This window comes from Leptinotarsa decemlineata, unplaced genomic scaffold (assembly GCF_025532065.1).
Source record: "Leptinotarsa decemlineata unplaced genomic scaffold, Ldec_3_MD MMD2_tig00026282_RagTag_RagTag, whole genome shotgun sequence".
Taxonomy (NCBI): Eukaryota; Metazoa; Arthropoda; class Insecta; order Coleoptera; family Chrysomelidae; genus Leptinotarsa; species Leptinotarsa decemlineata.
Genome location: NW_027412668.1, coordinates 13,171,641 through 13,197,830, shown reverse-complemented (window position 1 = coordinate 13,197,830; position 26,190 = coordinate 13,171,641). Strand labels below are relative to the sequence as shown.

The window sequence follows — 26,190 nt, the reverse complement described above, 5'->3', positions numbered from 1 at the left end:
AAGCAAAACTAAAAAAAAATATGGCTCTTCTTTGGCACATGCCCTACCTGGTATTCAGGTCCGGTGATTGTGCTGGCCATGGCAATACATCAACTCCCTGGTTGGTGAGCCAGTCAGTCACTAGACGCGCGACATGTGGACGAGCATTATCGTACATTAGGTGGAAGTTTTCACCAACAGCACCAGCAAACGGACGGACGATAGGTAGAAGAATGGTGTCGAGGTACTGTCGAGCTGTGAGGGAGCGATTTGGAAAAACGAGATCGGTTCTGCCGCCGATCATGATTCCGCCCCATAGCATTACTGTACCACCTCTATATGTGTGGACTTCCTGGACGTGTCTCAAACGTTCAATATTTCCAGGTCGTCTCCACAGTCTTACTCGACGAGAATCTGTATGAAATCCAAATCTGGATTCGTCTGTAAACAAAACTGTGGCCCAATCATTTGCATCCCAGTTTTGATGTTCTTGACACCACTCTAACCTTCTACCGCGATTGCCTCTCGACGAAGGTGGATATCTAAGTGGCCTTCTGTTGTGGAGATCTGCTTCATGCAGTCGATTTCTGACAGTATCACGACCAATGGTTACCTGGTGCGTCTTCTGCAACACGTTAACCAACTCATGTGCTGTGATTGTCGATTGTCTTCTTGCGGTTAAGACCAAAAATCGGTCATGAACTGCAGTTGTAGCGCGTCCTCGCCCTGGATATTGTTCGGCTGGACTGCCAGTTTCACGGAAACGCCGCCACAATCGACTGATAACACTTTGGGAGACCCCCAAACGAAGAGCTACATCATTTTGTCGCATGCCACCTTGAAGAAGCCCTACAGCTCTATTCATCTCAGCCAATGGTAAGTGATGGCGTTCCATGTTAAAGCACAATATTTCCAGTATAATTGCTGAGCAAGAACTGCATAGAATGTACAAACTCGACACTTTCAGATTATTCATTTTAGCCGAAAACCTACAGTTTGTAAAAAACTTGATAAAAGATTAGTTACCGTTTTTGCAGGCTTTGTTCAACCCATAGAAATCTACAGGGTGGTCGAGTCTACCAATTTAATCGAAATTAAACGACCTCATGCATTTATTTTTATGATATTTAGTATGTTCTAAAAATATCCCTAGACTTTTCCGATGTATATATATATATATATATATATATATATATATATATATATATATATATATATATATATATATATATATATATATATATATATATATATATTACAATGTAGGTTTTTACGGATGGTAGAATATGATGTGTTGTTCTTCCGGGTGTTCATCCGTTGGGTACTATTTGATAGTTACAGTTACACCTCTCGAAGCGAAGCAGTAACTCGTCTTGATAATGCCATCTGAGATGATATATATATATACAAATATATATATATATTTGTATATATATATATATATATATATATATATATATATATATATATATATATATATATATATATTTGTTTTGATTTTTGACTGAGTCTCTCAGTCAAAAATCAAAACAGTCAAAATCAAAGCTTTCGCTTCTAATGGGAAGCTTCTTCATGGCCTATAATTTATTGAGTTGTGAATTTTTTCGCCACTGAATAACATTACAAATCATATTTACAGTATTTTCAATGATTCATTGGGTATGCATATGAATTCGTATTGCATATTTCCAATATAAAGTACGAATTCTTCCAATAACTCTCGAATTCAATAATATTCTAGTCAATGGCAGTTCATTCTGAAACTTTGCAATCTATACTTATAAACGCGAAAGTCACTTACTAACACTCACCCATTCATCTCTGTTTCTCCGTACTGGTAAGTCCTAGGAAGCTGAAATTTGGTATATTAGATGCTTCTTAGGTCTTAGATGCGCACTAAGAAAGGATTTTCAAATATTCCAACGGGGTGCCCCCCGTGGGGGTAAAAGGGGAACGTTTACATATTAATATTACCTTTTCATCACTGTTTCGCCATTCCGGAATATTTTCGGAGGCTTAAATTTTGTATGTAGGTTCGTTTTTCACAAAGAAAGGGTTATTAAATATTTCAACTGAGGCGCCAGCCGCAAGGGAAAAAGTCGCGTTCATAAAATAAAGTTACTTTTTCATTCCTGTTTCTCCGTACCGGTATATTTTTGAAGGCTGAAATTTTGTATGTAGGTTCGTTTTTCAATAAGAAAGGGTTTTTAAATATTTCAACTGAGGCGCCAGCCGCGAGGGAAAAAGGTGCGTTCATAAAATAAAGTTAACCTTTCATCACTGTTTCTCCGTACCGGTATATTTTCGGAGACTGAAATTTTGTATGTAGGTTCGTTTTTCAATAAGAAAGGGTTTTTAAATATTTCAACTGAGGCGCCAGCCGCAAGGGAAAAAGTCGCGTTCATAAAATAAAGTTACTTTTTCATTCCTGTTTCTCCGTACCGGTATATTTTTGAAGGCTGAAATTTTGTATGTATATTCGTTTTATACTGTAGATGTGCAATAAGGAATAATTTTTGAATATACCAACTGGGGCGCCAGCCACGGGGGAACAAGGCGCGTCCATAAAACAAAATTATTTTTTCATCACTGTTTCTCCATACCGGTATATTTTCGGAAGCTTAAATTTTGTATGTAGGTTCATTTTGCAATGAGAAACGGTTTTTATATATTCAAACTGAGGCGCCAGCCGCGAGGGAAAAAGACGTGTTTATAAAAGGAAGTTAAATTTCCATCACTGTTTCTCCGTACCGGTATATTTTCGGAGGCTTAAATTTTGTATGTAGGGTTTTTAAATATATAAACTGAGGCGCCAGACGCGAGGGAAAAAGACGTGTTCATAAAATAAAGTTAAATTTTCATCACTATTTCTCCGGTATATTTTCGGAGGCCTAAATTTTGTATGTAGGTTCATTTTGCAATGAGAAAGGGTTTTAAAATATATAAACTGAGGCGCCAGACGCGAGGAAAAAAGACGTTCATAAAATAAAGTTAAATTTTCATCACTGTTTCTCCGTACCGGTATATTTTCGGAGGCTTAAATTTTGTATGTAGGTACATTTTGCAATGAGAAAGGGTTTTTAAGTATTCAAACTGAAGCGCCAGCCGCGAGGGAAAAAGGTGCGTTCATAAAATAAAGTTAACCTTTCATCACTGTTTCTCCGTACCGGTATATTTTCGGAGACTGAAATTTTGTATGTAGGTTCATTTTGCAATGAGAAAGGGTTTTTAAATATTCAAACTGAAGCGCCAGCCGCGAGGGAAAAAGGTGCGTTCATAAAATAAAGTTAACCTTTCATCACTGTTTCTCCGTACCGGTATATTTTCGGAGACTGAAATTTTGTATGTAGGTTCGTTTTTCAATAAGAAAGAATTTTTAAATATTTCAACTGAGGCGCCAGCCGCGAGGGAAAAAGGTGCGTTCATAAAATAAAGTTACCTTTTCATCACTGTTTCTCCGTACCGGTATATTTTCGGAGGCTTAAATTTTGTATGTAGGTTCATTTTGCAATGAGAAAGGGTTTTTAAATATTCAAACTGAAGCGCCAGCCGCGAGGGAAAAAGGTGCGTTCATAAAATAAAGTTAACCTTTCATCACTGTTCCTCCGTACCGGTATATTTTCGGAGACTGAAATTTTGTATGTAGGTTCGTTTTTCAATAAGAAAGAATTTTTAAATATTTCAACTGAGGCGCCAGCCGCGAGGGAAAAAGGTGCGTTCATAAAATAAAGTTACCTTTTCATCACTGTTTCTCCGTACCGGTATATTTTCGGAGGCTTAAATTTTGTATGTAGGTTCATTTTGCAATGAGAAAGGGTTTTTAAATATTCAAACTGAAGCGCCAGCCGCGAGGGAAAAAGGTGCGTTCATAAAATAAAGTTAACCTTTCATCACTGTTTCTCCGTACCGGTATATTTTCGGAGACTGAAATTTTGTATGTAGGTTCGTTTTTCAATAAGAAAGAATTTTTAAATATTTCAACTGAGGCGCCAGCCGCGAGGGAAAAAGGTGCGTTCATAAAATAAAGTTACCTTTTCATCACTGTTTCTCCGTACCGGTATATTTCCGGAGGCTTAAATTTTGTATGTAGGTTCATTTTGCAATGAGAAAGGGTTTTTAAATATTCAAACTGAGGCGCCAGCCGCGACGGAAAAATGCGCGATCATAAAATAAAGTTAACTTTTCATCACTGTTTCTCCGTACCGGTATATTTTCGAAGGCTTAAATTTTGTATGTATGTTTGTTTTATATTGTAGATGTGCAATAAGGAATGATTTTTGAATATACCAACTGGTGCACCAGCCGCGGGGGAACAAGGCGCGTCCTTAAAACAATTTTTTTTACTGTTTCTGCACACCGGTATATTTTCGGAGACTGAAATTTTGTATATAGGTTCGTTTCATGTTTTAGATATCCAATAAAGATTTTTAAATATTCCAAAACGCCAACCGCGGGGGATAAAGGCGCGTTTATAAAATTATCTTATATATCCTTTATCTTACCTGTCCATTGTGTGATTATTATGACCCCTTACCCTTACAGCATGTAATTTGAATGAATATTTTCGGAGATATTACAGATTTAAAATACAGGGACATAGCGGTTGCGTCGGTACCGGGCCAATTATATGTCGCTCTTTCAAAAATAAGCTCTAAAGAAAACATGTTTATATTGTCTACTGACAAAAAATCTATGAACCTTGTATAGACATTCTGTAGTATATTTAGTACCAGTATCACCCCAGCTCCGCCCGGGTGCGCAGCCGGGGCGACTCGCTAGTATCTAATATATACCAAAAAAGTATATTAGAGTAACTATCGCAAAAACAACATGGAAATTTCTTATCACTAGTCACAACACACATTTTTGTTCAATATACCTTCTACATACCATTTACCTTTTCATCTGGTTGCTTCAGAAGAATCAGATCATTTTTAAAGTTCATATAGAAGTAAATATTCTCATATGTATGTAAATTCTGAATGAAAATTGAAAATGAAATGAAAGACTAACATGAAAGTAGACCCTATTTATTCTCTATAAATCATAGAAACAGACAAAGTGTGTAAAACTGGTAAATACTTCTTCAACACTGGTAGGTTTCGCACACGCAACTGACATAATTGAATTCCATCAATAATTATAAAATCAACAGATACTTGATCAAGAATCCCAAAAACAATTACAAAAATATTTACACGACCTTATATCTAGCCTTATTAAATGTATGATGTCCTGCGGTTTGTAACTTGAGTAGTTCCTCTTTGATTAACCTCGTGATTTCAGCTTTTGCTTTAGAAACTGCTATGTCAGATGTACTTTCAATTGCTAAATATAATTTTCTTTCTCCCTCGGGAGGTGACTTGCCAGTAGGGACGTAAGTACCCCTAACAGTGATGCCAGCTTCTGAATATTCTGATATCTGAGCCAAGGCTTCCTGAAATAGATAAAACTATCATTAGCAATAAAGAACTAAATAGCTGTAAAGATGTGCAAGAAACATCAAAAACCAGTTTTCACCAAAACATAAAAATAACCAAGTTTCAATCTGACTTCAACAATATACTTTTTGTAACGAGAATTTATTGATTTGAAATAATTCGTGATACTCTGTAGGCGGTTAAGTTAAGTTAGGTTAGGTCCAAAGTGAGTGGGTCTATTCGACCCTCCACCGCAACCCGCAATGGTTTATTGTGGCTCACACCTATCCACACCCGACCAAATAGACCCAGCTTCTTAACGAAGCCGATTAGTTTATGTGGTGAGTGATTTTTCAGGTCAGATGGTAAGAGTACGGCTCTGCCGAACTCTAATGATTTTTCAGGTCAGATGGTAAGAGTACGGCTCTGCCGAACTCTAAAAACCTGATTCGGTCCCCAGCGGGGCAGGCACAAAGTATATGATCTGCTGTTTCATCGTCAATGAGGTAGTGGGGTAGTCAAGGTGCAAGATTCCCACCATGATACCCGCGACAACCTTCCCATATGAAGGTTTTTGTCAGCTACACCTGACGATGCCTTAGATTCAACCGTACAGAGCTTTTTCGCCTCTGGTTTTGGTGAATCATCACTTGAGCGCAAACGTTTGCTAAACTGCTCATGGGGAGTTTATTCCTCCACCTGAGACAGATTCTGCGTACGCCGCTCAAGAATTTGGTGCAAGGTGGTTTCATAAGGTACCACGATCTTGAGGAGACGACTCAGTCGTTTCTTGGCTGCACCACCAAACATTTTTTTAGGGTCAGTTATTGGATCTGGAGTTGGAGAGTTGAGAAGCTCTCGCTCCTGATCTAAATTCACAGGGAGGTCAGTTGGAGTCGTAAGCTCGACATCCATCTCCTCTGTAGACTCAGCGTCAGAAAGAATTTTTAAATTCACCATATCCATAAAAGTCCTACGAGTAGCTAGGGAAAGAAGGTCAATCATGGCAGAGCCCCGCATTACCATGACAAGGCGATGCTACTACGAAAGGGCGCCCGGTATCTTAAAGGTTCCCTAGAGACAGCTGATAGGCTCAGTGTCATTCATCCTCTCGGTACGGATACACACACCTTAGGATTAATCCATCGTTGGAATGCCATTCAATTAGGGAATAACATAACCACAATTGATACTGTCATTCCCGTATCCAGCGGGGCTATGTGGAAGCAGGCATCCGATGGCCGGTTTTCTCAACCCGGTGATTCGAGGGATTATTAAAATAAGCTACCCAGAACACGATGACCATAACTGTCAGCGATGAAATATCCCGAAATAAAATAACTGCAACAAAGTTATTTTTTTGTTCTGAATTGAAGACGTGGCTCTTTGAAAATTTGTTAATTCTAATAAAAATATATTTTTCCGTCAACCAGCTGTCACCTCCCTACGAATGACAACCCTCAGAAGAAGAAAATTGTGCGAGTTAAGGAATGACGAGGTCTTGCCTTTTGACGTACGGTTACTAGCACTGATTGGATGATACGCAGTGAAAATCGATCATTCAGTTGTAGACCTCAAACCATCGTTCCACATAGCAGTCTATTGAATGCTCAGAACAAACCACTCACACTAACCCAACCGGCTACCGACTCCAATAGCCGTAAAATTCTCAACTATATTACAAAGCCAAGTCATGGATAATATTAAAAGCCATTGTAAAGCCAAAGTTCAACATCAACTACCGATTGGACTATGGTATCATCTAGATTTTTTTTATTTGAACTGATTGGGAAGTGTATCAAGTTACATTACCAGATTCGGGTTCGGTGTAAAAACATAGTAGTGCCCATTACTAATAGCATCTGGAATTGAGATATAGTTGGCAATCACGATTAGATTTGACTAAGCAATAAACTACTATGCCAGTGTACGAATTTATTTTCTTAAAATTTTGTTCATTTTACCTAGTTTATTATCTGTATTTTTCCACTGTATGAAAAGACTTACGACGAATTCTTGAAAATTTGAATGGATGACATGTGGAGCAGTTATGACATATCAAGGGCTAATAAAGAGGAAATGGTTATTACTAAACTCATTAAATAAAAAATTACCTGTTGATATTCTAATAATGATAAGCAAATCATGACCACGTCTACACAGAATCCTAAAAGAGAATTTCTAACAACCAATGTTACTAAAGCCAACGTTAATACCTTTGTAAACACCAATTTCATCGAACATTATGAAATCAAATTTATTGTGTTGTGTAAAGAACTACTTCAGGAGGTGTAATCATGTAGTAAGAGTAAGAGACCTCCGCATAATTAACTTAACAAGAAAAAGGCAGTTTTTCTATACATAAATTTTGGTTTCATTTAATAAAAAGTAAAATAAAAATTTTTTTGGGTCACAAATTTCGATAGGAAACAAACACAAAAATAACAATAAACACAAGTTATTTTCTCATAGTTTTCTATTATACAAGAAAAACTTGGTCAATTTGTTACGGTGGCAGTTCAGAAATCGGTTTTATAAAAATAGATGTGTCGTTACAGTTCATCCATATACACACTGGATGTTAGTACTTCGATTTATAACAAGGGATATTACATGCTCAAGTAAAAGTGATCTATATTTCTTTATGTCTTTCGGATTCCTAAACCTCACAACCTGCAAAATGAATTAATTTGAAATGTAGATAATGAAGAGCACACGGAAAAGTTCATCCCAAAAAGTTACTGCATGATATAATCCGTATAATTCGTCAGAGAATTGTCGGTTTTATAAATTTTGCCTATATGTAAATGAAATAAATTTTTGGAAATTTTCCTAAAATGCCTTACGTTTTAAAAAATAATCCCTTTCTAATCTCAAAAAACCTGAAAAATTATTGGTGAAAAATGTCTTAGAAATATGTATATTTACTTTCGAAACGTTAAAAGTATAAAAAAAGTTCCAATCATTTATTTCAGTTAAAAACAAAATTTATAGATACGTTAATCATGGAATGAATAAAGTTTAATGTCGTTCATAATATTTGCATAGCAACCGGCAAATTGTCTGAGAATGTATTAATTAACTTCGTTTATTTAGGTAACATATTATTGTGATTAAAATTATCACCAGTTCTTTCTAGGGGGGGTCAGATCATAAAGTCAGATGTTCATTGACATGGTCTGAGTTTGTTTATAAACAAAAAAGTTGATATATTACACTCGAAAGATATGACTGCAAATGGTAAATGCTTTATTTTACTGTTGTGCATGGAAAGTTTATTTTAATCATTATTGAAAATATATTTCACATACCTATACTTACAAATGACAAACCAGATGGCATCAACATAAAAAATGGTATCTGTTGGTAACTGTTGAAGAGGGTTATATATTCAACCTATAAGGTGTTTTATAAAGGTTTTCCACAAAGATAATTAGTTTTCTAAAGCCTAATTTCTTGATTTAAAGAGATTACCCTACCATACAAAACTTGAGGCTATTGTAGAACATACGCCCGATATTCTTAGTTTCTGTTTCATAACAGAAACTGTCAATTCTTACTGATTTCACTTCAATGAACAGTAGTATCACATAGTTTAATCTTCCTCTTGAAGATGATCACTTGGTGATCGAAACACGTGTCGAGGCGTTAAAATAACGGTTTGGTGTTGGGATAAAACTCCAGTAATATTCATTACTATACCAAAGGTTCCAAACAGTGCATCACAATTATCACATAAATATATAGTCTCAAAATCGTAAAATATGTTCAGCTTTATTCAATTAGGTTCTCTAATAACAGTCTATGGATTTTTTCAGTCAGCTGGTACTCAAAAATGATACTTCTGAATCTGATAAATTATTGAAAGGTACGTCTTTCGAGAAATATTTAATCAAGTGCGGCGGCATGCATTCCTCCTTAAAATACGGTAAAATGATTTCTAACTTTACAATCCATATTAGTACATTTCACTCAGCTGTGGTAACTTCGCTACACATGTTTGTTGGTTGTTTATGACATCACAATAATAATAATAATAGGTCCCTAGGCAGGTTGATATCTCTGTCAGGGGTCTGCAGATACAGGTGTACCCTACCTGCACATGTGCTCTTCATAATCATTATGCGAACAGTTCAATGTGGTTGATTGTTTTTCAATATTCCGGCAGATTGTATTCGTTGTAACTGTTGTGGTTCAGTAATTAAAATAGTCGATTATTGTGTGTAGCCTGTTAATCGGTACATCACTATAGTATAACAATTTACAATTGAAGGTAACTCATATACAAATTGAACTGAGAGCTAACGGCAACAATGTTAAATGTTAGAACTAAATTCTTACCGGGGTCATTTTTATTGTCTATGTATCGCCATTGTAAATAATTGAAAAGTAAGATAATTCCATATAATTTGCCTCCCGTAACAAGATAGCTTCTGCATATCGATAGGATATACGAGCGAATAGGTGAACCAGTTCGTTAAATACTTCGAAACATCGGTAAACTGATCAACACTTCGCAGGTCTATTATATTTGCGTCCTTAAAATGTCATAACTAGTCATTCCGTTTCTTCATTATCAAGCGTCCTTATCTGCATAGGCGTAGTGTATTCTCTTTCTTGTGAAGGTGACTTTGTTTTGCATTTATTAAATATATTTTATTATATTTATTAAATAGACTGTTATATTTATTAACTTTAAAATATAAGAAAGAGTTGGCCGATACTTGATGTCAAAATACATTATGATAGATTTTCTTCACATTCACACTTTATTGTGAGATAATTAGTTGACCTACTCATTAAACTCAGGTATAAATGTTCGTTAAACTCAGGTGTAAATTAGTTCCTAGAATATTATTAGTTTCTAGGTAGATAGTAATATTTCAAAAAGTATATATAAATCACAATGTATGTAGAATTCAGTTTGTTAGTGAACCCGCTTGAAAAAGCTACTGTGCAGCGAAACGCGTGTTGCGGATTTGTTAATCTGTTCTAGTGAAAATCTCACGATAAAGTGTTTTTCAAAATACATCAACTTTAAAATAGTTTTTGAGGTAAGTAAACAACTGACAAATAATTGAATAATATGATTGAATTTTATTATTTTTATAGTATTAAGATGGATGCCGTAGCAGGTCCAAGTATTCTACGAAGAAAGCGGAAGTTTGTGTCGTAAGAAAAAAACAGATTGTCTGTAGAGTGTACGAAAATTTAAAAAATACACTCCGTACAGTGGAAGCTGTAGTCCAGTGTTCATTTTTAACGGGAATATACGTGTCGATAATTGAACGCATTGTACGTGAAAAAAAGGTGACTGGGATTGTGCAAGCTCCAAAAGTACATTGTCGTGGTAGAAAAAAAATTGAATTGGACGAGTACCAGAAAAATTTTGTACGCTATACCATTCATTCTTTCTTTTTTGAGAATAAAGCGCCAACCCTCGAATCCGTTAGGACAAAGGTAATGGATAATGTCAAGTCAACTTGCCAAGTTTTTTATGTTGACTTGGGTGTCACACTAATAGGTGGTTCCACTTATGTTTCACTTACGTTTACGCAGCTATTTTTATTAAGTACTTTTCTGGTTTTTCACATTTTGTCTTCAATCGAGGACCGCCTGCCCGGTACTGACGATGCCCAATAGGCTGAAACAGCTGTCTACCGGTGGCTCTTAAATTGAAATCAATATGAGAATGATCAGAAAGTACTTATCTTTTGATTTTCATGGAATTATTTTCCAGCAGCTTGACTGCATTAACCAATAATAATATTTGTTTACTAAAAGGATTTGAAGCTTCAATAACTTCTACTTATCGTATGCCAGTGCTTTCGATAGCAGGCTGTAATATCATCTTCATGGCTCTACTCAAACTGAACGTTTTACCTTTTTGTTTGTTCTTTTATACGGTTAGAACGCCTTAGTGCAGGTATTGGTGCACTCCTGTCTATGGATGTCTCTTTAAATTTGCCTGTATTTGGGTTACATCAGGTAATATCCCTTATGTTGGAGTTTCTCTAGTTAAATTGTTTCTAGGAATGTGTATTGTATTGTGTAGTATATTGAATGTTAGGTTACCAAAAGATAGCAAATGAGACTTTTCCATACAGACCCTGTCTGGTTTGCAAATGAAGGTCTTTTTTTCCTACGAAACCATAAAAGTATACTTTCTTAAGCACAATTTATTATGTTATACAGTTAATATTCAAATAACTATTTTCTTCTTCTTTCTCAAATAAAGTATAAATAACTATCTTGGAGAGCAAGGCTTATAAATTTGAATCTCAAAACCTCTTCAAATGTGTTTTGCTAACAAAAATGAACTAATAACACAAAACTGATTTTATGACCTTCCGGAATATACAAAATATTGATTCAAGAAATAAATAATCCATTTCATTATGCATATTATAAATTTGCTGTAGATTTCTGGAAAGTTACAAATCATAACAAGATATCCAACATAACATGATTGCAAAAAGTCACTGATAAACTATTTATGTACAATCCATTTTATCTGTAATCAAATTACTCATTGGTAGCCAAGGTTTTCATACTTGGTCACAAAACCAACTTAATTTTCCAGAATTCAGACCATGCAATAAATATCAAGTACTTACATCTCAACTAAAAAGTTATAGTTACATGTTTTTGATATATTCATGTATTTTTGGGTTCATTAGGAAGAAAATAATGGAAGTTGATTTCAGTATGATAACAAGAGGAATGAAACCATCATATAATCAATCTCAGAGGAAAAAGTCTAGGTCTCAAGCTGCAAGAAATTTGGATAGGCTCCTACGTCATCAGCAAGATGGTCAAATACTTGATAAATTTCATCAGATTCAATGCCAGGAGTAAACCAAAAATTTTCAATGTAGCAGAGTCGAGGTTATGATTATCCAAGTTATTCTATGAAAAATTGGATTACAATTGGATTAAATATACTTGATATTTGATTTAATAATATTCTATAGTTGTTCAAAACATTTGAAAATTAGGTCAGACACCTGGTAGTACCCAGAAGAGTGTGAGACAATTACTGAGTTGTCATTATTTTAGGTTACTGACGATTGAAGGAGTTCGGTGTGATTTTCGGTATTTTTTCACAAGTTATTATAGAAAATACTGTATTGAACCAAACTTTGTAAAACATATCTTTTCAAGCTTCCAAAATGCTGTTTACTATTTATTTTTTCAATTATTATGGAAATATTAATTGACAGTTCTTTTAAAGATTAGGCATTTCTTAATCTGTACCGGGAACTGAAAATCAAGAAAGATAATGTGTTATATAAATAACATAGGTGATATTTTTTAAACACAAAACAATATCTTGACTGAAAATTCAAAAGAGGAAGAGTTCGTTGTTTATAAATTTTACAGTGAAGTTGAGAAAATTGCAGCCCCAGAAACAAATTCAATAGTTCATTTTTTCATAAATGTTGCATTTATATTTATTGATATCTACCTTGTAATCGAAGAGGTGATATATTTTTTGTGAGATGCTGAAAATACAAATTCTTATTCTCGTTTTAAACGATATCGGTCGACTTATTTGGAGATAGATGAATTGAATCTTGCATCCTACTGAATTAATTAAACCTGTTTGGGTTCATTATGCATTCGGCCATTAAATGCAAATCCTTGAACTTGAAATAAACATGTTCCATTCAGAAGCCTTATTCTGCAAAATATCAGGCGCCGACAATAAATGCAGAATTAACATATAATTGAAATACGAAGTAAACAGAGGGTGTAACAACTGAATTAGCAATATTCAATGAATCAATAGTATATCAGAGAGTACATGTTTCGAGAATATGCAAAATGTTTCTTGAGTAATATCCAAAATGTTACTGAACAAGAAGGTTTTGTCAAAAAATAATATAAAATGATTATTGGGTTTTTCCTTCTAATAATTTTCTATTGAATCTTTTTGGTATGCGTACTTGCATTGTGATAGATACTTCATCCGAGCCGATATATACTTTTACCAGCTAGGTGAATTTATATAAGTAGTTTCTTATATTTTGTGCTCGATGTTTTGACAGAACCTTCCGTACCAACTATTTCTGCTTTGCTCACGAGGGCTGCTAGACGATTTTTGTCAAAAAATGAACGAAGCTATCAAGCAATCCTCCTATTTCAGAGTTGGTTCTTGTGTCGTTACTGTATTTCTTGTTTTCTGATGCTCATGAAAACTCCAATTTTCCATATGGTGTTTAAGAAGATAAAGATTGAAGGAAATCTCTCAGATGAAATATTCCAGAACTTCGAAGAGTTCAAAAGCTTCAAAACGTACAGAAAAGACTCTCGAATCTGGCGATTGTCAATTGTTTTAGCACATTCCCTCCACAATCTCTTGGAGGCCTATGTGCGTTAGCTCATGTGCCAATAGATGTGATATTTATATTTCATTTTTTGTTATTCAATTTCTGTCTTGTGGTTATATTAATTTTTATTGTTCTAACAATAAAATATAATTCGTGCAGAAATCAAAAAAAAAGTATGTAATTGAAACTTGAAGTATAAAATCTTGTACACTCAGAAAGACTACTAACAAATTATTGTCCTACTTTTGATTAAACATTATTGAAATCCTCCAGAAATCATTCAAGACTACAAATTTCAAATTAATGACATTATTAATATCCAAAAATATATTCATTAACTACTGTGAATGGATGTGTCCGTCATCTGATGAAAATCCAAAATACATTTCATGTATTCATTTATAAGGATTATTCCTGCTCCATGCAAAGGGTATAAATAAATTTCACAAACAAATGCACAACTTCTCATCTGCCACATTCGATATGAACACTTCACACAAACTTACAATGCACTGACAAATTTTCCAATACTGAAGTGTTGATTTCATACATATTTTCTTATGAAACTAGTTAATCATATTGCATCATATAAGTGAAATACCCTGGAGAGTTTAGGTGTTTCTCAATGAATTCCTGATATCAAATTAATGTTACAAAAAATGTCACTTTCATTAATCATACTTGTCAGTAATTTGCAGATCAGAACAAAATTTATTCCAAACCACGGAAAGTAGGTAAGATAGTTTCAAGCCTTTTCAGATCCAGGATCTTTCCGAGGTGAAGCAAGAGGACAAAGAAAATGTTTATTACAATCATCATTACGTAAATTTGCCATTATTGAATCTCTTCATTCCAAGGTAAAAACAGTTAGGTATATTTAATGTACTTTCAAAAAAAAATTATTAATATAGTTCATGAATTATTCATACCTGACCTTTTCAGATAGATTCATTCACTAGAAATTAGGCATACAAGTAGGTAACCTAACCTAACCTAACCTAACCTAACCTAACCTAACCTAACCTAACCTAAACTAACCTAACCTAACCTTTTTGCACCTTCGTACCACTTGACTTTTTGAGAAATATTGGCGTACCACCAGACCTAAATATTTTAATAAACATATAATATTTACTCTTCTAAAAGACATTTTTTATAATTAAATTCCTGAGAAAACTTCAAATTTAATGGTTAGATATTTGTTTATTTATAATATGCTTATAATAAAGGAGGAATAAAAAGATTGAAATGGTATTAATTTACAGTTTCATTTATTACCCACAGGTCTAAAAACATACAAATAAAAAATTATTAAAAAGTCAGCAAAAAATGAATTGTCATACAAAATATACTTTTATAGTCTTTAGTGTGAAACTTGTTGTTTGTCTGTGATTAAAATATCAACATTAGGAGTAATGGAACTTATCTTCACTCTTAAGTTCTCTTCAACACTTATTCTGCATCTATATTTATTTTTTATGTAAGAGTTCAGAAAATCCACCCTCACAAAAGTAACTCGTAACAAATGGCATCAAAAATAGCAGAGCTTGCCGAAAGAGCAAAGGGTACTCAGTTTTACATCCGATCCAGAAATTAGTTAAAGATTTCTCTTTAAAATAATATTTCATGAAACTATCTTCTGTAAGGCCGATAAAACTTTCTTTTACCTGAAAAAGGATTTCTGATTCAGTCTACTTTTGAATAATCTTCAGAGAAATACTTCTTAAAGCTTTTTTGAAGGCCTTCCAGGTGAACAATGATATCTGCAACCACATCTGGCATTGGAGATATTTCATTTTCTTCAAAAAATGATGATAGGGTGGGGAATGCAGATAAATTCTTCTCCTGTATTTGTAAACAAAACAGGACCAACTTTCTCTTGAAGGAGTTTATTTATTTTGTCGCTGGCTGTGAAGGCAAGTTGTGTTTGGTCCCTGAAGTCCCAAGTTCAGTGTGTTGAGTTTGTCAAAAATGTCGGCTAGGTAACCCAATCTAGACAACCATTCTTCATCAGCAAACATTTTTTTTTGTCCTGATTTTTTTCATGTCCTGATTTTTTTCATGTCCTGATTTTTTTCACTTAAAAACATGAAAATCTGATCTCAGTTTAAAGAGACGTTTCAAAATTTTCCCGCGAGATAACCACCTCACTTCTGTATGCAGGAGTAAAGTTTTGAACTTGCCACCCATTTCTTCATACATCAAGGAGAATAATCTTATGTTTAGACCCCTAGCCTTTATGAAGTTAATAACTTTCACAGCATCTGATAGAACGGAGTTAAGATTTTCCGGCATACCTTTAGCAGTTAATGCTTCTCAATGGATGACATAATGCGTACTTTTGCATTCGTGAGCAACTTCCTTAATTTTTGCTGCTAGTCCTGTCATTTTTCCTGATATAGCTTTTGCCCCATCTCTAGGCAAGCCAATACACTTGGACCAGGGAGTGCACATATTCATCAATTACTTTAAAGTGAGTTCCAGTGTTGTATTTGATTCAAGTGGTTTGCAAAAAAAAACTCTTCTATTACCTCTTCATTATAATCAAATTGCACGAAAACAAGTAGCTCTGCCATGTTTGTAACATAAGTGCTTTCATCTTAAAGTGCAAAATTAGTCCATTCTTGAGTTCAATATTATTAGACATATCGTCAATTCGTCTTTTTACTGTGTTATTTGACAGTGGTATTTTTTTAATTTCTTTGACTGCCTTTTCTCCTAACACGGCTTGAACCATATCCACAGCGGCTGGCAGTAAAAGCATCTCACCTATTGTGTGAGGTTTTCCATCTTTTGCAATTCTGAAACTAGCAAGGTATGACGTCTTCATCAAGTTAGTATTAGTATTGACAAACTTCGTCAAACATTGGGTTTCTTTCTTTAAAAAATTAGATTTTGTTTTAAAAAATTCAATGGGCTTCCCAATCAAATCAGGGTGCTTAATATTTTGGTGTCGCATCAGTAAAGAAGGCTTCATGGATTGGTTCGAAAGTGTTTCAAGACATACAACACATTGAGGAATAGGAATGTCACTGGTTTCACTCCCTGGCTTCACTATAAAACCGTACTGTAAGTAGAAGAGGGCATGAGAAATCGTTTCATCATTCAGTTTTCTTATACGATAATCAGAATTAATAATTACAACACCCACTACGAACCTGTAATGCCAAGTGAAAGTAAAAGACAATCCTTTTAAAGACCCACAGGTAAAAAATGAAACACCCTTTGTTTACCAATTGTACTATCTGGGGATTCCTAGGTAAAATTCCTAAAGTGTTTTATTGTTTTATTACCTAGGAATTAGAAATTCCAATGTAATAGAAAAACAAAGATGTCAGGTCGTTCACTGGGTCATGGGTATTTTGTTTTTCTGGCGACCCATGAGCTGTGACATGTTTGCTATTAACAGCATGTTTCTCATATCACTCAAGTGTACCACCTGAAGCTTTCCCGCATACCACCAGTTGGGAACCCCTGGGTTAGAATATAAAATGGTTGTAATTTAGAAGTAACTTTTAGTTTATGCTTCAGAAAACTATTGTATAGCGATACACTTGTAGCGGTTTTTGTAAAACCCTTTATGATAAAAATCATACAATAAACTGTATTAATTAGTTTTAATATCAGTATCAGCCAGTTCTATTCAATGACAAATTTTGAGATATCACGAATATATAAATGTTGATATATTAATATAAAGAAATTGTAAAGAAGACAATTCAATATTTGACTAAATAAATCTGAAAATATATTCACCATATACGAAAAAAAAAGCACCAAATATGGCACCCTGGACCAAAAAAACATTACCAAATGATTCATTTTCCCGAAAGAAACTGGATATCTTCTCTGAGGCTAAATTACTATTTTACACTACTGTTTCTATTATTACAATGGTTCATGAAAATAAATTATCGAAAATGAAATGAAAGTAACAAACTCACCTTCGAGGTGACCCTCCACCTAGCCTGCTGAGGAAAATCATTGATTTCCAATTCTTCCTCGTACTTTCTGAAGGTTTGCTCGGAATCTTCGTCCATTCGATCATCATCATCCTTTGGTTGATAATTGAGCTTCGTATTAAGTTTCGCGGCCAGTTGCTCAGCAACAGTCTTTGCTGTGATTGGAGGCTGAGATCCGCTACCCTTTAGGATGGATTCTGCAGCCTGTTGTGTGGCAAACTTGGTATCCATAATTGTATTTTTTGTAAGGTTGATCTTGGATGCGAGACGTTTGGCCAATTCCAGCTTGTCAACTGCAGTATTAGAATTACCCATAGATGATGAGTTGATGAGTCCTAAAATTCAAATTTTGTTATAAAGTTACTATTCTTTACATAAATAAATGTATAAAATTTTAATTTCAAAATATATACTTGAAATAAATTCAAAATTGAACATTATAAAAGTTTAGAAAACAAAAAATTATTCATAGAACATATTATTACAATAGTAATAAAACATTAATTATTTCAAAACAACATAGTTTGACTTTTGTTCACGGAGTACACAAGCTGTTCTTCGACTTAACCCGTTAATGAACAATTGAAAATACAAGCGAAACTTATATTTTCAAAAAAGTGGTTTTTAAAATAATATATTACCTAGAGGAGCCTTAATTTCTTTCACGGTTCTCTTGGTAGCAAACATGCTTTCAATTTGTTGGTCAATGTCATGTTCTAAGTCTTCATCATCGCTATCAGCCAATCCTAAAGCTGCTTTCTGGAATTTCTTCTTTTCGTTAATAGCAGCTGCTTCTGATTCATCGAATTTGAAGCCTTTACCACTGAAACCGCCTCCACTGTGAACTTTTTTACCTGGAACAGGTCAAGTCAAGAACCGGTTAAACAAGCTAGATACATGATTGAAATGGGGTTGAAAATCCAAATCATTTCTAGAAAAATATTAAGTTACAGTATATAATATTAAAATGTTTCCTTAAATGATCATTCGTATAGTAATTGATTTTTTTAAATAGGAAAAAAACTCATTCACAATAAATCTCTCACAATAAAAAAACTCTACTAGTTTCTGAAATTGGATGTGGTGGACAATTTTCACTGCCGAAAGCTCACTCTAAATGTTCTACCTTCATTTAGAAATATTCAGTCCTTTTTACTGTTGATAATTCCGAAATTCTGATTCCAGTGAGAGAAACTCCACATTACAATTATGTATCTCACAAACGTTGAGGTTTGAGAATTGCATAATCACCGTTTGAATCATTTTCACTACAAATGAATTATTATCATTTTCATTAACCTGATATCATTATAGTATTTTTTTCTCCTATAAATCACTTTTCATGGATTCAGAAAAAAATTTTCTATTGATTTTAACATCTGTCAGTATTTTCAAGAACAAAAATAGTACCTTAGACTGCCATTCTTGACTCATTTCAACTACTTAGTGTATGTGATTCTTAGAGAAATCAACTCTGATTCTGCAGGAGAGAAACGTGAACTTAGAGATAACTAACACATGGATCAATAAGTCCCGAGACTAACAATGAAAACAACATTTTTTTTACAAAATTTTTTTTTATTCATCAACATAATCTCCTTTTAGGGTGATAAGTAGTTGTTTACAGCTGATTCTCGGCCTCCCCCCACCACTATGACGTATTAATTGCTTTTTTTATTGGTTGTTGTTTGGTGAAGTTTTTTTGTTGTGCAGTGAAGTCAAGGCGTTGTGACCTTGAAGTGTCTGGTGCATGGATCGTTCAGATTTTTTTTTCATATGAGATTTTGTGTGTTTATGTGTGTGTGTGTGTGTGTGTGTGTGTGTAGGAGAATGCACGGTACAGGGTTTCATCATGTGCTTGTTTGTCTATGTACAAACATACGTCTGCATACTTCGAAGATCCTCCAAGTAATAAATGCTCCATCGGTGTTAGGGCACCAAGTTAGTAGTGGAGTGACGTCACAGCAATAACCGTTCAACGGCTAGAGAGCGACATGTTCACTCCACGACGTGTGGCAGAGTAATGCGTATTCATCGGTCTGCCCTCACCTCTCCCGAAGCGATGAAGGTTCGCTCTAGCCCCGCTATCGATGGTGACACAACGGCAGCCGAGGACCGTTTGCCTAGCGTCTACCCTCTCCGAGACCGCAACGACCACTGCTTGCTCGTATATCGACATCTGTTATCGCATTCAGTTGGGAGGTAATCTTGGCGCATGTAGTTGAGAAGTGGGGTTGGCTATGACGTCTTGACGGGTCCTATCAGAGTGTATTTAAGAAGCGTACGAGTGTTGGCTATGTCAGTTTACATCAAGTGAGTTAGTGAGAACTATTATATAAAATGTATTCCTGTGACTGTGGTAAATCTTTCACTCGTAGTGATAATCTTCGTCGGCATCAGCTCCAGAGTTGCCAAGGAGGGCCTGCAGTGAAACGGGTGAGAGTGGATAATGCAACACCTATGTATACGTGCAATTGTTGTAATGTGACAATTCCTATGACCCAAGTGAATTCTCACCGAAGAACCATGAGTCATAAAAATAATGCATGTGTTCAATTGTCTGACGGTGTTCAAATTATAACGAATGCATTCAATTGCCGCATTGCTACATACAGGGTGGAGAGTTCGATTGTAACCAGTGACTACATGTCATTTTTCAATGAGATTAGGCAGAAGGTCATTGAATTACTGGAATCAGCCATCAGGATCCATAAAAGCATCAAGGTGAATATGGAAGTTTTTGGGAATTATATTCTTCAGACTGATGATTCGAGGGACACGAAGTCATTTAATTCCCAAAATAAAATAGTGGACCAATCTTCAGATTTGAATGCTGTTTTTGATGGATTCCGTGATGTAATTGTGGCTCAAACGACTGAGTTCCAGGATCGTGACTCAGGTATTTATTTTTTAAAAATTTCAATAAGATTGAATAGTAATTTTTTTTTTAATAATTCAGGTTGGACTTGTGAAAAAATATTGTTTCTCGAGGTCAACATTAATAAATACAGTCCACTGGAAGGACGTTCATATGTGAAGCTGCCTCAATGTATTCAATGGAAGAAAGCTGTTGTGAATGTTCGTAATGAAGATCAATATTGTTTTGCTTGGGCTATAACATCAGCATTATATCCTGCAGATAGTCGAGTGTCCGAACTTACGTCATATCCACATTTTTCCACTGTTTTAGATGTCACAGGTATGGATTTTCCGGTTAAAGTTAATAATAAGAGTATCGAAATATTCGAAGATAGGAATGATATTTCAATTAATGTTTACGGTTTAGAGAGTACATTTGAGAAGGGTAAAATGAAGTATGAAGTGATTGGTCCATTGCGATACTCACAGAGAAGACTCCGGAGACATGTCAATTTGTTGTTTATAACTGATGACTCCGGTAATGGTCACTATTGTTGGATCAAAGATCTTTCAAGATTAGTTTCTAATCAACTATCAGCTCATAGACAGAAAAAATATTTTTGTGACGGATGTTTGATATATTTTTCTGATGAGAGATTGCTTTTACGTCATAATATGTATGATTGTAATCACATTAGTACCACAACACCAACTACTAATTTAAAGATCAATAAATATGGTAGAATGGTTGCGGAAAATAAACTAATGTTTGAAAACTTTGAGAGGCAAATGAGGGTGCCATTTGTAGTGTATGCTGATTTTGAATCAGTGCTTAAACCGATTCATGTGAATGAGCCAAATCCTGAAAGTTCATACACGATTAAAACATTCAAACATGCCCCATATTCATTTGCTTATTTGATAAAGTGTTCATATAATGATGATTTGTCAAAATTTGTTACATATAGGGGTGTAGATGCAGCTCAGAAATTTGTGAGTAGCATTGAAGATGATTTGAAAGAGATACATGAAAATCATCTCAGAAACCCTAAACCGATGGATACACAAACTGACGAAGAAGAAGAACAGTTTGCTGCAGCCAGAACTTGTGGTATATGTAATAAAGCATTTACTGATGGTGAAGTCAAAGTAAGAGATCATTGTCATGTCACAGGAAAGAAAAGATCACATGCCGCTCACTCGAAATGTAATTTAAATTTCAAAATACCAAACTTCATACCTATCATTTTTCATAATTTAAGTGGTTATGATTGTCATTTATTCATAAAAGAATTGTATAGGAATAAAGAGAAAGTTGATGTTATCCCGCAAACTAAAGAGAAATATATATCTTTCACGAAGCATCTCTTCACACACAGCTATACCGATAAAGATGGTGTGGTTAGGAAGAATTATCTCAAAATGAGATTTATCGATAGTTATAAATTTATGACTAATTCGTTGGAGAAGTTGGGTGCAAACTTGACCTCCGATCAATGTTTGGAGATGCACAAACATTTCCCACAAATTGAGAAATTCAATTTGATGAGACAGAAAGGTGTATTTCCATATAGTTTTGTTGATGACATTGACAAATTGAATTATCCATTACTTCCGACAAAAAATCAGTTTTATGACACACTCAATTGTGAACATATATCGGAAACTGATTATGATAGGGCTAGAAATGTTTGGAATCTATTCGAGTGTCAGAATTTGGGGGAATACTCTGATTTGTATTTGAAGTCGGATGTATTGCTACTATGTGATATTTTTGAAAACTTCCGCACCACAAGTTTAGAGATATATAACTTAGATCCGGCACAATATTATACTGCACCTGGATTATCATGGGATGCCATGTTGAAGTTCACTAATGTTGAATTGGAATTACTAACTGACATTGATATGATTCACTTTTTTCAAAAAGGTATACGAGGTGGAATTAGTCAATGTAGCGAGAGGAAACATATAGCAAATAATAGATTTTTACCCAATTATAATCCCAATGAACCTTCCACATTCATTACATATTTAGATGCAACAAATCTATACGGTCACAGTATGTCACAACCTCTACCAACAAGTGAATTTACATGGTTGACACCAAATGAAATTCTTAATCTTGATGTGATGGATGTGAGTACTGATAGTCCGTATGGGTATGTATTTGAAGTGGACATTCATTATCCACAAGAGTTGCATGATAAACATTCTGACCTTCCATTTTTAGTCGAAAAAATAATACCACCTCGTACACAATCGAAAATTCCCAAATTAATTCCAAATTTGAATGATAAAAGAAAATATATTGTTCATTATAGGAATCTACAGCAAGCTGTCAAAAATGGATTGATTGTAATGAATACACATAGAGTATTGAAATTCAAACAATCATGCTGGATGAAACCCTATATAGATCTTAATACTGAAATGCGTAATAGGTCTAACAACAAATCTGTTAAAGATTTCTATAAACTAATGAATAATGCGGTGTATGGAAAGACAATGGAGAATGTAGATAATCGAATTGATGTTAGACTCGTTACACATTGGGAAAATATAAAGAAAAATATAGGTGCCAGCACTCTCATAGCCAAACCAAATTTCAAAAATTGTTCAATTTTCACTGATAATTTCGTTGCCATTCAATTGGGTAGAGTGAAGGTTCATTACGATAAACCATTATATTTGGGATTTTCCATATTAGAATTATCTAAAACAGTCATGTATGACTTTTTCTATGGATGCATCAAACAACACTTTGATGAAAATGTCTCTTTACTTTACACAGATACCGACTCGCTCATTCTTAAAGTAAACACAGAAAATTTTTATGAATTCATAAAAACTAACATAAGTAGATTTGATACATCCAATTACAGTATAGTTAACCAATTCAATATTCCAGTAACAAGTTCAGTCTTGGGTAACTTCAAAGATGAATTTCCAAATGATCCAATCATGAGTTTTTATGGTACAGGTGCTAAAGCATATTATGTGAAATCTGTTGATGGTGAATTTAAGAAAGCCAAAGGGGTTAAACGATCGGTAATAAAGAATGAATTGACATGCGAAGATTATCAAAAAATCGTCGAACAAGGTGGTATGATATTCAGAAAGATGAATTCATTTAGAAGCGTGTTGCATGATATGTATACTGAATTGAAAAATAAAGTTGCATTATCATACCACGACGATAAACGATTTATCATTCCGAATACTACCCACACTCTTCCTTGGGGTCATAATGATATTGAATTTTATGAAAACGATCCAAATGAGAACATTCGTTGGATAAGTAATATTATTCAACAATCACAATCTCAGGAGACTCCATTGGATCAATTGATTAATTTATTATCTGCCGAGATCAATGATTGAAGTATCATTCAATATCTTCAAAACCGGAAAATTCAATATGACAGAAGTATTGTGATATTAATGTATTATGTATGTATGTATATGTATTACTGTAATGAATATAAAATGATTGAAATTTTATTTGTATTATTTCTATTTCCCTAATCGATTACTGCAATATATAGTATAATGTAAAAGAAAGGAATATCAGTTTGAAAAGAATCATCGTGGGTGCACAATGTCTAAAACAATCGATAAATTTGGCAGAAAAAAAAAATGGGGTGGTAATGTCATCCGAGGTCCACCCGGCAATGGATTTAAATTAACAAAAGATGGTCATTATGACATGCAAAGAAAAATATTGAAAAATACAAGCGAACCAATTGACAAGAGTGATTGTGTAACTGTATCATACCTTGAGGGGGAAATTAACGGAACAAAGGAGGTTATACTTCTAGCCCTACAAGCTGCAATACAATCCACAATAGGCAATATTGCTCGCGATGCCCGTCAAGCATTTGACGATAAAATTGCAGAGGCTCGGATAACTGTCACTCGTAAATTTGACAAACTTACAAATGATGTAGACATAAAAATGTCTGACATAACAGCGTCTACAAATAAAAAATTTGATGCTATGTCAAACATAACAGCGACTACAATGAAAAAGTATGATGTACTGGAAGAGAGAGTTGAAGTTTTGGAGAAAAGCCATAAAGTCAGGCCATCAGGTGGAGTGGGATATCCAGGACTGAACATTGATCCAAATATTAGAATAATAGAACCAAAACCAAAAGCAACAGATGACGTATTAATTGAACCAACATGGTGAATAGTGAAGTGGAATAGCCTGCCTGGGCAGGGCCTGATTAAGTTAGGTTAGGAAAAAAAATGTGTATTTGAAAAATTAATAATGAAAGTTATCAACAAGTATTATTATATATATTTCAATGTCCCTGAAGTGGCATTAGTGATGTACTCGAATTCTGACTTGACATGTTCCCAACTGTTAAAATTTGAAAAAAAAATTTAATTTGAAAAAAAAAAGCAAATTTGAAAAAAAATTTTTGAAATTTGAAAATAAATTTTAAAATTAAAAAAATTATATTTTTTCACAAACCTATACCCTCTTGCCCCACCCCCCCCCCCCCCACCGCCTCCTTCTTATTATTTTTTCTAGTTTTTTTCTAGTTTTGTCATTGCCAAGTTTCGAACTTGGATAGTCTGTGCGGTAGGATGATACCTTAACATCTACGCTGCCACAGGCCCACTTATACTAACAGTTTCAATTCTATTTAAATCACAAGGAATAATGGTGAGAAATAAAGAAAAAAATTTTTGGTCACACGGGGATTTGAACTCATGTCATACGTCTGCATAGGCTAGGGTCTTAACCATTACGCCACAGGCTTACATATTGGTGTTAATAACATTTATTATTTTATATAAGATATGAAAGCTTCATTTATATAAAAATTATTGATTTTTTTTATGGGTAATCCGGGATTTGAACCACTAATATCAATATTTTACTTTTTTATGAATTAATAAAGGTTTAAAAAAAAAAAAAAAATTGATCGTCGAGATTCGGAATCTTTCTCAAGATTACAACCCGTTCTTTTATCGAAAAATATCGATCCTGCGAAAAAACGGGATTTGAACCACTAATATCAATATTTTACTTTTTTTTATGAATTATTAAAGGTTTATAATTAAAAAAAAATTTTGATCGTCAAGATTCGGAATCTTTCTCAAGATTACAACCCGTTCTTTTCTCGAAAAATATCGATCCTGCGAAAAAACCGGGATTTGAACCACTAATATCAATATTTTACTTTTTTTTATGAATTATTAAAGGTTTATAATTAAAAAAAAAATTTTGATCGTCAAGATTCGGAATCTTTCTCAAGATTACAACCCGTTCTTTTCTCGAAAAATATCGATCCTGCGAAAAAAAACGGGATTTGAACCACTAATATCAATATTTTACTTTTTTTTATGAATTATTAAAGGTTTATAATTAAAAAAAAATTTTGATCGTCAAGATTCGGAATTTTTCTCAAGATTACAACCCATTCTTTTCTCGAAAAATATCGATCCTGCGAAAAAATTAATGGAGACCAAATTTGTTGGAAATTGAATTCTCTACAACTTTTGTCATTACTATTTTTCGTGTAAAATTGAAAATAAGTGTAATAAATTCAATATTACATAATGAGATTACAACCCGTTCTTTTCTTGAAAAATATCAATCCTGCGAAAAAATTAATAAAG

The 26,190-nt window shown here is 34.1% G+C and overlaps 1 protein-coding gene across 1 annotated transcript in view; it reads right to left on the bottom strand.

The window, feature by feature from the left end:
• Nucleotides 1–4,993: 4,993 nt before the first annotated feature.
• Nucleotides 4,994–26,190, bottom strand: part of Prp5 (pre-mRNA processing factor 5) — a 58,912-nt gene continuing 37,715 nt past the window's right edge. The window contains exons 10-12 of the mRNA XM_023166297.2: nt 18,336–18,548; nt 17,677–18,029; nt 4,994–5,416 (exon numbers count right to left, since the gene is read on the bottom strand). Of these exons, the coding sequence (XP_023022065.1) occupies nt 5,174–5,416; nt 17,677–18,029; nt 18,336–18,548 (809 nt within the window). The 3' untranslated portion in view covers nt 4,994–5,173. The remainder of the gene's footprint in view (nt 5,417–17,676; nt 18,030–18,335; nt 18,549–26,190) is intronic.